General features: G+C 33.2%; 1 protein-coding gene across 1 annotated transcript in view; it reads right to left on the bottom strand.

Annotated features, from left to right (window-relative positions):
• LOC140439294 (uncharacterized) overlaps nucleotides 1-10,413 on the bottom strand; it is a 49,874-nt gene extending 39,461 nt beyond the window's left edge. Inside the window, exon 1 of the mRNA XM_072529116.1 lies at nucleotides 10,169-10,413. Within this exon, the coding sequence (XP_072385217.1) occupies nucleotides 10,169-10,394 (226 nt within the window). The 5' untranslated portion in view covers nucleotides 10,395-10,413. The remainder of the gene's footprint in view (nucleotides 1-10,168) is intronic.
• Nucleotides 10,414-12,378: the final 1,965 nt, after the last annotated feature.

Raw genomic sequence — 12,378 nt, 5'->3', positions numbered from 1 at the left:
CTGTACTTGCCACACCAAATTAGTGGACTAGCTAAGCTAAATACTTGGGCATCACGCTTGATAAAAAGCTAACGTTCACAAAACATGTGAATTAAATGATCTACAAATCCAAAACACTAAGGAGTCAACTCTCTTCGCCAATAGGCCGAAAAATCAAATTTGTATTTAAATCCCAAATCAAAATAGCAAATACCATAATCCCACCAACACTGATATATGCTTCTGCAGCGTGGTATTACACACCTACAAAACCAATAGGCAGAAAATCCAAACAGCCCAAAACTTCATGACTGTAGAACTGTAAAAAAAATGGAAGGGTATAAAAAAAGGATATGAGAGAAGTAATGATTGAATGGAACAAAAGTCTTAAGGTAATAATTGGTGTTTAGTTTGAAGAAGGTAGATACTTAGATGGTATAATAGATAGTTAGGATGGCACAGAATTTCACAGTAATAATAGGTATGAAGAATTGTAAAGAGATCAAGAAAAGAAGTAAGAATGTTAGACTAAGAGAATATTCGAAAAAAATGATTGCATTTAAAAAGCATTGGCCTGAAATTTTGCGCCTACGCTCATAAAAACATTTTAGCTAGTTTGAGGAATGTGCCTGATTTAGTCGCAGTAAAAGAGTTTTGGTCCTGGCTTATTAATTTATTTAATTTGTTTTTAAATAAAGTACTATTTTTTAATCTTTTAAATATACTACTATTTTTATAATATTTAATAGACGTGTTAGATATAGCTTAAAAACTGGAAATTTTTTATTAAATAAGAAATTACACAAATTTTCTTTAAAATAATAATTGTCGAGATCCCTCGTATTATTAGGTTAAATATTACATGCTAATATTATACAGTACACACCAACATTATGCGTCTATAGGTCACATTGAACTGATGTGGGCGTTTATATATTATATAAACAATTAGTTTTCATTACTACACAACCGGTAGTTGAAAACAGGTGTATATACAATGTACATTATAGCAGCTTTATTAAACAGAGTATTAAACTGTCAATATTTGAGAATGAAATCAAACAAAACAAGGAATCAAAACAATGAAATAAAAACGCGTATTAAAATTTGCAGAACCCCTTTAATTAGAATATAAAAAGATAATTTGCTACAGATATACCTATAAATTATCGTAACGTAAGATAATATTATGGTCTACCAAACACTATAATTAATCACACTAGATGAGAAGTAAGTGAGCTTATATACTTTTGACTGCTTTATTCTATTATTGTCTGTCTATATCGTATAGAAATAGCATTGTGTGTTTGTCTGATTAAAAGATATATTAAAACTAGTGAAATGAAGAAAATCTATGCTATCAAAAAAAATCAATTTCTATGTGCTGATGATACCAGTATTACTTGGAGCAGCTCTAATATTTCTACGCTTCATTCAATTATAACCGCTGATTTGCTTATAATCAAGCCTTGGTCAGACTCCAACTTACTTAGCTTTAACGTGGATAAGGCAGTAGCATTATCTTATAAAGGAGTCATTCAACCCTTGCTTTTGAATGAGAGCCAAACCAGTATCGTTAACTCCGTGAAATTTCTAGGTATTCTTATCGACAGCGATCTTAAATGGTCCTTGCATACTGACTCCTTAAGGAAGAAACTAGCCTCAGCTTGCTTTGCTCAGCTTGCTCAGCTTGCTTTGCAATAAGATCTGTTTCGAAGGAACTAAATTTATCTTCTGTCAAAATGGCATATTTCTCATTGTTCGAGTCCCATCTTCGATATGGGCTTCCATTTTGGGGTTCTAGTACAGCGGCCCAATTTGATACTATTTTTAAGTTGCGTTAATATTTGGCTTCAAACAAACAACTCATTGCAAGACCTACTTCAAAAATCACGAAATTTTGACGCCTCCCTCTTTATTTATTTTGGAAACGGTTTGTTTGATTCGCAACCATCTAAACATTTTTCCCGATAGACATGATCATGGCTACTCCATTAGAAATTCGGATTGTAACGTTTATTTACCGATCCCGTCCACTCAACTAATAAAGAATTCTATTCTATATAGTGCAAAAAAACTTTATAATCACCTTCCAAGAGAAATTAAATCCGCAACATCTTTCATTAAGTTTCGTAAGATGACAAAAATCTATCTCTCTGAAAGACCATATTATTCAGTTGACGAGTTTCTTAATGTATAACAAAGAAACAAAATTAGTATTGTTTATAATTACATTTGGGTGTCTCAAGCAGTGGCTACAATTTGTCTCATTTGTTGTTGTCTGTACAAATTATGTAAGTGATACAATAATTTTACTAATTTAAAATTGTATTGTTCTGTTTTTTTTTATTATATTTGTTTTTGTTTTATACTTTTTATACTTTTTGTACTTTTTGACTGATTCTTTTTTAGCTTTGTCCATAAAACTGGTCAATAATTTTCAGTGACAATAAAGCATATTTCTCACAGCTAGACTACGCGGCTATAGCTTACGACTCAGCATCGAAATCAGTACTTAAAAAGCTCGATACTATTCATAACACAGCACTCAGAATATGCCTGGGAGCCTTTTGTACAACACCGATTGAAAGTTTACTTTGCGAAGCAAATGAATTGTCGTTAAATGATAGAAGAGCTTACCTTAGTCTAACATATGCAACAAAAATTAAGGATAATGCAAAAAATCCTGTCTATAGAAATACTTTTACTGATAATTACCCAAACCTTAATGCAAATCACCGTTCTAATAAACCTTTCTATAAAAGGATAAAAGACCATTTGCATCTGTTTGATATTGTCATACCTGAATGTCTTCCATACACATATGATCATAATCCACCTTGGATTCAAAACATACCATCATATAACTTTAAACTTACGTCATTTGATAAAAACTCCACTAATCCTGATCTAATTATTTCCCATTTTAGAAAAATCATTAGTGGTTATAAAAATCATACCCAGATATACACTGATGGTTCAAAATCATCCGAAGGTGTGGGAGCGTCTGTAGTAACTCCAGAGAAGGTCCTTAAATTCAAACTATCTAATGTTAGTACTATCTATACAGCTGAACTGTATGCTCTCTATCGCGCCATAGAACTAATCAATCTGACAACAAACTCCAAATATATTATCTTAACAGACTCACTTAGTGCTATACAAAGCATCCGACAACTGTATCCAAAAAACCCGCTTTTAAAAAAAATTAAAACAGTCCTTCTTCAGGCTTATATCAATCATAATGAGATAAATTTCATCTGGATCCCATCCCATATAGGAATAAAAGGCAACGAAACTGCTGATCATAGTGCGAAAGACGCGATAGTGAGTGACGTTTCCGAGATCGTAAACACATCAGTATCAACGGATATAAAAGCTTATATAAAAAAATCAATCTTAAGTGCGTGGAAAAATAAATGGAATGTGTCGAATTCAAAATTAAAAATGGTGAAACCCAGCATACAGGCATGGAATGTGTTACCTAAGTCAAGAAGCCAAGAAATAATAGTAACGCGCCTCAGACTCGGACATACTAGGTTAACGCATGATTACTTAATTAAAAAGTGCGAACCGCCGCGATGTGAGACCTGTAATACGACACTAACAATAATGCACCTACTATGTGAATGTCCCCTCTACAATCAACAACGAAGCAATAACAAGATACCAGGAACACTTATAGAAGCTCTAGGTGCAGACTGTAACTTTATCAATACTCTGAATTTCTTGAAAGACATTAATAAGTATCACAATATTTAATAAACCAAATTGTAATGAAGTAATTGTACCTAATGTAATCCACTAGTTTTTCGCTAATGGCCATTTGGTCGATGCGATTTTCTAAATAAAAAAAAGCATATTTCTAATATGAGAATTGTGTAGTTCGAAAAGTCAAAAATAAAAGAATATTATAATTGTGCTTTGTAATAACAAACTTAAATATTACATGTTTAATGGTCTCAAATCAATTTTTAAAATTGTTGCATATAAAATTACATCTAATAAATATTCTTTGTTATCCAACGATGATAAGATCTCGATTTCCTGCATAATAAGAAATGTGAACCGAGTAAATGGGAATGATTGTGGAAATTCCTAAGTATCGTCCATATCAATTAAATTTACTGTGCTATTAATACGTGTTCTGATAAAAAAATTTTGGACTAGTTCATTTATATAACGAGGTAACACAATTAGGGAAATTTTGACCATTACTAATAAATATTTTTTTATTATTTTCCATATTAGGCGTGTATTTTTTTCAATAAATTCTTTTGTTAACTGTTTTGTTAAAAAGATATGCCTTATTCTTATTTTTTAAGAAATTTAGATATTCCTAATTCTCTTATATACAGAATTTCTCAAGAATGGAGATCAAGCATCCTAATATCTCTCTTCACAAAGGGAGTCAAATCGGACCCGAAAATTTACATAGGAATTAATTTATTAAACACAACACTAAAATTAACAACCAAAGTGATAACAAATAAACGGAATGAAATTATAACATTAGCAGAAGAACAACAAGGTTTTAGGTCTGGAAGATCATGCACCGACGCTATATTTATAATGAGGCAAGTGCAAGAGAAATCATTAGAATACAACAAACTGGCATAGCTATCTTTCGTGGACATTAAGAAGGCATTTGACCGGGTCAAATTAAAAGACGTTATTCACTTACTGTACGCAAATAAGATACCTCTAGGAATAATCAAAACGATCGGAAATATCTACCAAAACAACACAATAAAAGTAAAACTAGAAGAAGAACTTACCGATCATATTGAATCTGGCAATTGGATAAGAAGGGGAGATTCCCTGAGTTCTACTCTAGGATTCCTCTGAGATTCCTCTATTGTTCTACCTGATTAAGGATGAAATAATAAAAAAAATAAGAACTAAAAAAGGATACCAAATGGAAAAAAACAACTTAAAATATTCTGCTATGCAAGATGACGCCATACTACTCTCTCAAAGTGAAAATGATTTGCAACGTATGTTGCACCAATTTTATATCTTCTTCTTAAAGTGCCTATCCGTTCCGGACGTTGGCGATCATCACGGCTATCTTCACTTTGCTTATTGCAGCGCGGAACAGTTCCGCCAGTTCCGAATTTTATATAACCGCCAGAAAATTTAACATGTTAATCTCCCCAAAAAAGACAAAATTCATTGTACAACAGCAAATTTACTAAGATGTAAATTGGAGATGGAAGGTCAGATAATAGAACAAGTGATTTAGTTTAAATATCTAGGCATCACATTATCTAGCTACGGAAAGCTCTAAACTGAAGTAAAAGATCAAGTGAATAGAAAAAACAGATTAGTAATGACATATGCGGCAGTAACAAGATCTGACAGAGAGGACAAAAAGAATGTTAGAAACAGCAGAAATGAAAATACTTAGAAAAATTGATGGTAAGACACTATGGGACAGAGCTAAAAGTACAGATAACGACGTAGATGCAAGGTGGAGAACATCAAGAACTGGGTGAGAAATAGAAGAGTAGAATGGAACAATGATATAAGCCGAATAACAACAAATATGGTAGTAAAGACGGCAAGAGACGATTCCCCAATAGGAAGACGATCAGTAGGAAGACCACGAAAACAATGAAACCACAACTTACTGGAGGTACATTGAAAAACACACAGAATCATGTCTATATAAAAAGAAGAAGAAAATGTATATATATGTATATATGAAATAAAAGCCATATATTATGGCATTGAAGTACAAACTAGTTAAACTTTTCACGTCTAAATCGAAATCAATACAACGATATAACTGTTATTTCGGTATCTCCACCTCCTCAGTCGTTTTATAAAAGCCTCTTTATAATGCCTGCCTCTTTAATGTAACGATAATATTGCAAAAAAAAACGAGATGTAACAGAAATTGGAAACTACAGACCTGTCAGCTTGTTATCTCATTTATATAAGGCCTTTATGAGAATACTTTCTAACCAACTGATGCCTAACCTAGATTTTCATCAAACTTTGGAGCGATATAAGGTAACGATAATATTACAAAAAAATCAGATTTAACAGAAATTGGAAACTACAGACCTATCAGCTTATTATCTCATTTATATAAGCTCCAACCTTTGGAGCAAGCAGAACTAGGAGTCACTTTGGAACGAATGACCATCTACAAGAAATTATGTTGCTTGATAGCGAAAGTTATATAATACAACGAGCCATTGATATTACTACTTGTAGACTTTGAGCGACCATTTGACTCAGTCCAGTGTAGGTCCATGTTAAGGGCTCTTACAGAGTACAGTATTCATCATACATAGGTACACAACTTTTCTTCGGAATACACATATATAACAGCGCAACAGCTACAGTGATAATGTACTATCGCCACACAAACACATTTTTCTTGAAGAAGGGTATTAGGTAAGTAGATACCATCTCTCCTAAACTATTTAACGCTTTATTACAGTGCCATGAGAAACAATGATTGGGAAAATATTGAAGTCAACATAAATAAGGAGTTTCTGAACAACTTGAGGTTTTAGACGACATAGTCCTTATTGCAGACCGGGTGGATCATCTAACTTCTTCAAGACCTTAACAGCTTTTATAAACGAGTTGGCCTTAAAATTAACTTTTTCAAAATACAATACATGACCAACTTTGCACTGGCCAAAAACATTTTAACTAATGGTACGCGACTTGAACAAGGATATACCTATAAGTATCCAGACATATATAGACTTCTACTAGACCAGAATAAAGGAAGACATGGAAGCACTAGCGGAAGATTGGAAGCACTAGCGGAAGATGAAATAGGAACAAAAATTTGTGCTCGTAAAAATCATTGGTTTGACGATGAATACAAGAATGCAATAAAAGAAAAAAAGAAAAGAGGATACACAAAAGAAAAAAACCAAACCACTTAAATAAGGAAGTTAAATATATAGAAAACCTCAATAGAGAGAAAGAATTCAGAGCATTCTATAAGAAAGTTAACATCAACAGAAAAGAGTTCAAGGCAACCAGAAGACAATGCAAAAGTCAGAATAGCGATCTATAAGCAACAAGAAAAGATGTATTAAATAGATGGGTGGAATACTATAACCAGGCACTTAATATAGAGGAAGAGGAAGAAAACCTCGAAGACGAAAGAGAGGAAGGGGAAATGCGAGAGGGAAGAGGAACCACCAACGATTCTTGAAGTTAAAGATGCAGTTAAAAAACTAGCCAGAAACAAATCACCCGGAATAGATAATCTCCTAGCTGAGCTATATAAAGAAAGTGGCCACGATAACATAATAGCATTACAGCAGCTTATAAAAGAAATATGGATATATAAATTCCTCTCCAATATTTGGAATATTGGAATACTTTGCACCATATACAAAAAAGGAGATATAATTGAATGCTCTAGCTGAAACAAATTTTAGAAAAATCACTGGAACATGGTATTGATACTCATCACATATTTATAGACTATAAAGCAGCATACGACTATGTGAATGGAAGAGAAATGTTCAAAGCAATAAAAGAGCTTGGAATACCAAATCAGTTGGTAAATTTAACTAACTCTTGAAAAAGTTGAATATAGAGTATGAATTCAGAGGGAACTGAAACTTTGCAACAAATAACGGGCTGCGCCAGGTAGACCCTCTCTCCTGTATACTGTTTAATCTGGCTCTGGAAAAAGTAATACGTATGTCACAAATCACAACCATTGGCTCAATATATTCAGTGCAAATCTTTGTCTATGCTGATGATATCAATATTGTTGGGAGAACGGAAAAAGCTGTAAGAGAGGCGTATGTAGCATTAAATGAATCAGCTACAAAAATGGGTTTAATAATAAACACCAACAAAACGAGGTATATGAAAATAAGCACGCAACCACAAATCCTACGTGCTTGACAGAGGAAGGCGATGGATAGGGACGACTGGAGAGAAATTGTTAAGGAGGCTAGGATCCACGCAATGTTGTAAAGTCAGAATGATGATGATAATACCTATAAGTATTTGGGCAGCTTACGAAAAACTGAGGGAAGTCTTTAGGTCAGATATTCCATTGTGCTTATAGAAGGTCTTTGATTAGTGTGTACTCCCAGTTTCTAACGTATGGAGCTGAAATATTCATGGCAAGTGGCACAGCGAGTAATGGAGAGACCAATGTTGAATATATCCTTCGGACACAGAGTTTCAAATAAAATCTTTAGGAGAAAATATGGTGTTACAGATACAGTTAAAATAATTATAACTTAAGATATACCTAGTTTTAGTTGGAAAATTTTAGAATGGAGACCTAGGCACGATGGTTATCGTAATCGAGGACGTCCTCCAACAAGGTGGTGGGACGACATCAAGCGCATCCAGTACAACTGGATTAAAGGTGGTCAAGATTGGATACAATAGAATTATTTATGTGAGGACTATGTTCAGCAGTGGATTCAAAACGATTAGTAATTATGATTGGTAGGTGATAACTAAGGTGATGAATAATATACAAATCTCTATAAAACAGAACAAAAAACAACCCAAGAAATCCGTAATCAGTTACAACTGAAAATAAAGAACTTTAACTCTGACCTACAACCAGAAATCAGTAAAAATGAAATAAAAAAGGCACTCAAAGAAATGAAGAATAACAAATCTCCTGGGAAAGATGGAATAACTGTGGAAATGCTAAAAAATGGGGGAAAACTACAGTGAAAGTCCTTTATGTACTAATGAATAAAATATTAAACACAAAACAAATACCCACCACATGGAACGAAGCAATAACACTATTACTATTTAAGAAAGGCGATAGAAAACATTTGAAAAACTATAGCCCCATAACGCTACTGAATGAAATGTACAAACTGTTAACTAAACTACTAACAAACAAATTAACAACTAAGTTAGATTATTACCAGTCAAGAAAGCAAGCCGGTTTTAGAAAAGGATTCAGTACAAGCGACCTTCTACTTACCATAAAAATATTAATTGAAAAGGACAACGAATATCAAATCCCAATGTATATGGCATTTGCAGACTTTGAAAAAGCATTTGATAAGGTAAAACATTGGGCAGTAAAGAAGTCTTTACAAAATGGGAGAATAGACTATAGATATACGGACTTAATTTCCAGTGTATATGATCAAGCAACAACATCCATCAAAATAGTTGAACAAACGGTCAACAAAAATAGGTCTACAACTGAATTATAATAAAACGAAAATTATGACCAGCCAACCAGAAGAATTAATAATTACAATTGAACAAACAACTATAGAACAAGTAAAAGAATATGTATATTTGGGACAACTAGTTAAATTAAATAAAGAAAATCAGATCGGAGAAATAAAGAGAAGGATACGGTTGGCTTGGGTATCCTTCGAAAAACTTTGCTATATACTAAAAAATAGAAAATACCCCCAATATTTAAAAACAAGAGTCTTCAACCAATGTATACTTCCTGTTCTCACCTACGGTTCTTAAACTTGGACGTTCACTGAGGAAAACATGGAAAAAATAGCAAAGACCCAAAGAGCCATGGAAAGGCAAATGCTGAACATCAGGATATCAGACAAGAAAAGAAATACTTGGATCCGCAACAAAACAAAAGTGACCGATGTATTAACGCAGATAGCAAAACTTAAGTGGAAGTTCGCTGCACATACCATAAGACAGAAAGACGACAGATGGAACAAGATGATTATACACTAGAGACCATATAGTTACAAACGAAAAAGAGGAAGCCCACAAATGGGATGGTCAGATGACTTGAAGAAACACGCAGGCCCGAAGAGGATACAAACTGCCTATACTAGAGAGACGTGGAAGAAGGAATAGGAGGCCTATGTCCAAAATTAGACAGCAAGGGCTGTATAGATATAGAGGTCGCATAAGATACAGATGAATCTGCCATAACAATGGTTAACCTTTAGTAATAGATAAAGGTTAGAAGTAGAAGAAAATTACGCAATGAAAAATTTAACATTTTATTTTTAAATAATGATTAGAAAATACATAAATATTGTACGTATTATAATGTATGTATTCCTGAATATTTCAATCATAAAAAGATTAATGCCATTCATATGTTAAATACAAAATAATACACATAATAATTATTTCTTTATAAATATACCACAAAGATAATAATTTCACCGATAAATAAGTAAAAAATTTTACGATATAGTTATAAAATTGGTAAACTACTTACCATTAATTGATATTCCTACTAAAAATGTCGCAAGAGTAGCAAGAAATTTGCCGATTCTGTCTGGAATTTTATTCCATAATCTGGTAACTGTTGCATCGTACTTTTCTAACCAAGTCACTGAAAGAGGATCACTGGCCTTGCGATTGGTCTGCACGGTCTTGTCTAGCCTCTTTGATCCCATCGTTATAAGAAGCCGATTTAAGACTGAGAGATTAGTAAATATCATTTCTACGGTGACCAGCAGTTCAGTTATCGACTTGATAAGTGTATGTCTGAAATCTTAAGTATTTGTATATTTTAATATTTATGTTAATCGCTATTTATAATAATTAGTTTATATCCTTTATATTAGAAATTAGCAAAGAAGACTCTAAATGTTTGAGGAAGTATCAAATCGAGTATCACAAATATATTCAAATGGAAGGGAATTGTAATAAAAGTACTGAAGAACTAAAAGCCGGAGGAAAGGCTGGGAAAAACTTTTAGTCGGTATATGAAATGTACAAGGCAGGTGAAAAGATACAGGGGTGACAAAGGAGTTCGAGAAAATGAATATCGAGGCAATGATAACAACTGAGAAGAAAAGAAAAGAAAAAAACGTAACAAAAAAAATTTTTCTTTAAATAGTGGAGAACCAGGCACTTTTTCTTATGTAAAAGTGGTTCCAGTTAAATTGGCTGAAACTTTGAAAAAGAGGTGGCTTTGATCATGCTAATCAAAAGGTATCTTTAAAAGAAATCAATTGTTTTTTTAGTAACAGAGGTTAAAATCGTCGGTTTCGAATCATTTTCATCTACTAAAAATAGAAGAAAACGGAACTCTTCGCTCTAAGTATGCCCAGTCTCAAAATTCTAGATCAGGAAACTTACTAACGACGCATTTGAACGATTTAGGCGGCCAACATTATTTTTATAGTGTATTGTATTTTAAAAAATGTTACCAAATCGAACGGATAGTTTTTATTAAAAAAAAATTTGATTAACAAGAAATACTTTATTTTAATACTTTTGTTGTTATTTTGAAATAAAAATATTAACAATATTATTAAACCGATAAAACTTACTATCGTAGAGTATATGTTATGATTGCTCTTAATAACATAGTAATTAAACACTTATGGGAATGCCTTTGTCCAGCAGCGGATGCAAATATACTGTAGAAGAATAATCACTCAGAATCACTAGTATCCCTTTCACGATCATCTAAAGGCACATTTTCTCCTTCGTTTCCGGAAGAGTATCCAGCTGGGTTGGGATCGGTAGGTAGCAGCATTTGTAATGTTTCAGATAAGAAACTACTTTTCTTTCTTTTTTTTATTTGCCTTCTACAACTCATCAAAGGGTCCGAACTCAAAAGTAGGCGATTGAAAATATCCCTGTTGCAGCTTTCTCTTGAAAATTTCCTTGCGAAATCTTGGCGATAAGACCGGAAGTGCTTGTTGCGCGCTTCTTCAGAGAGCTGCCCAATTGGCAACAATGCATTTTTTATAATTATTGCACCATTCATGAGTATTTTGTGCAATGTGCAATTGCGTCATGGATAGAAATCTATATATAAACGAGCAGTTTCTTTTGCGTAATTATCGTGGTCTTTTATCATGGTCAATTTTGTGGCCGCTTGAAATAGTCTCCAAAATCACTTTTAATCTGTATATTAATTCGAAAATAATACCTGTAATTTCTGAAGCAACTTAAGGATTCTCGAAAAATCTTCGGCTTGTATTTCCGACATTTGTATTGCCAAAATTCGCCTTTGGCATGTCCACAAGCAATCCAGTTTCTTTGCGGGATCTCTCCTGGATTTCTTTTTTCCTTTCTTTTTCCAATTGTTTTTGAGCTTCTGTTTTTCTTGCCCTATATTTTTTCACTGGCAATTTGTACGCCAAATGCAGAATACTTTCAAATACTCTTATTCTGGCATGTAATACAGAGAGTCCGAATTTAATTGCCCCATCATGAACACAATTTGCTCTGTCTAAGTTATTGAAATCTTTTGAAGTAGCACCGCAAATATAACATTGGCTTGTCGATGTAGTTCCTGTGGCAGCATTGCAGACCTTTCCGTCCACCATTGTCATTATGAATTCATATTTGACTCTAAATTGTTGGCCAGATAAGTCAAAATCGGTTGCAACAAGTGAGTTAATAGAATTATTGTTTTATTAAATTTCTTCTTTAGTGGTAACACTGGTCTCTTTGACAAACCTAAAC

Source organism: Diabrotica undecimpunctata, chromosome 4 (assembly GCF_040954645.1).
Source record: "Diabrotica undecimpunctata isolate CICGRU chromosome 4, icDiaUnde3, whole genome shotgun sequence".
In the NCBI taxonomy this organism is placed as follows: Eukaryota; Metazoa; Arthropoda; class Insecta; order Coleoptera; family Chrysomelidae; genus Diabrotica; species Diabrotica undecimpunctata.
Note: the sequence above shows the minus strand (reverse complement) of the source record. Positions and strands in the feature narration are given on the sequence as shown.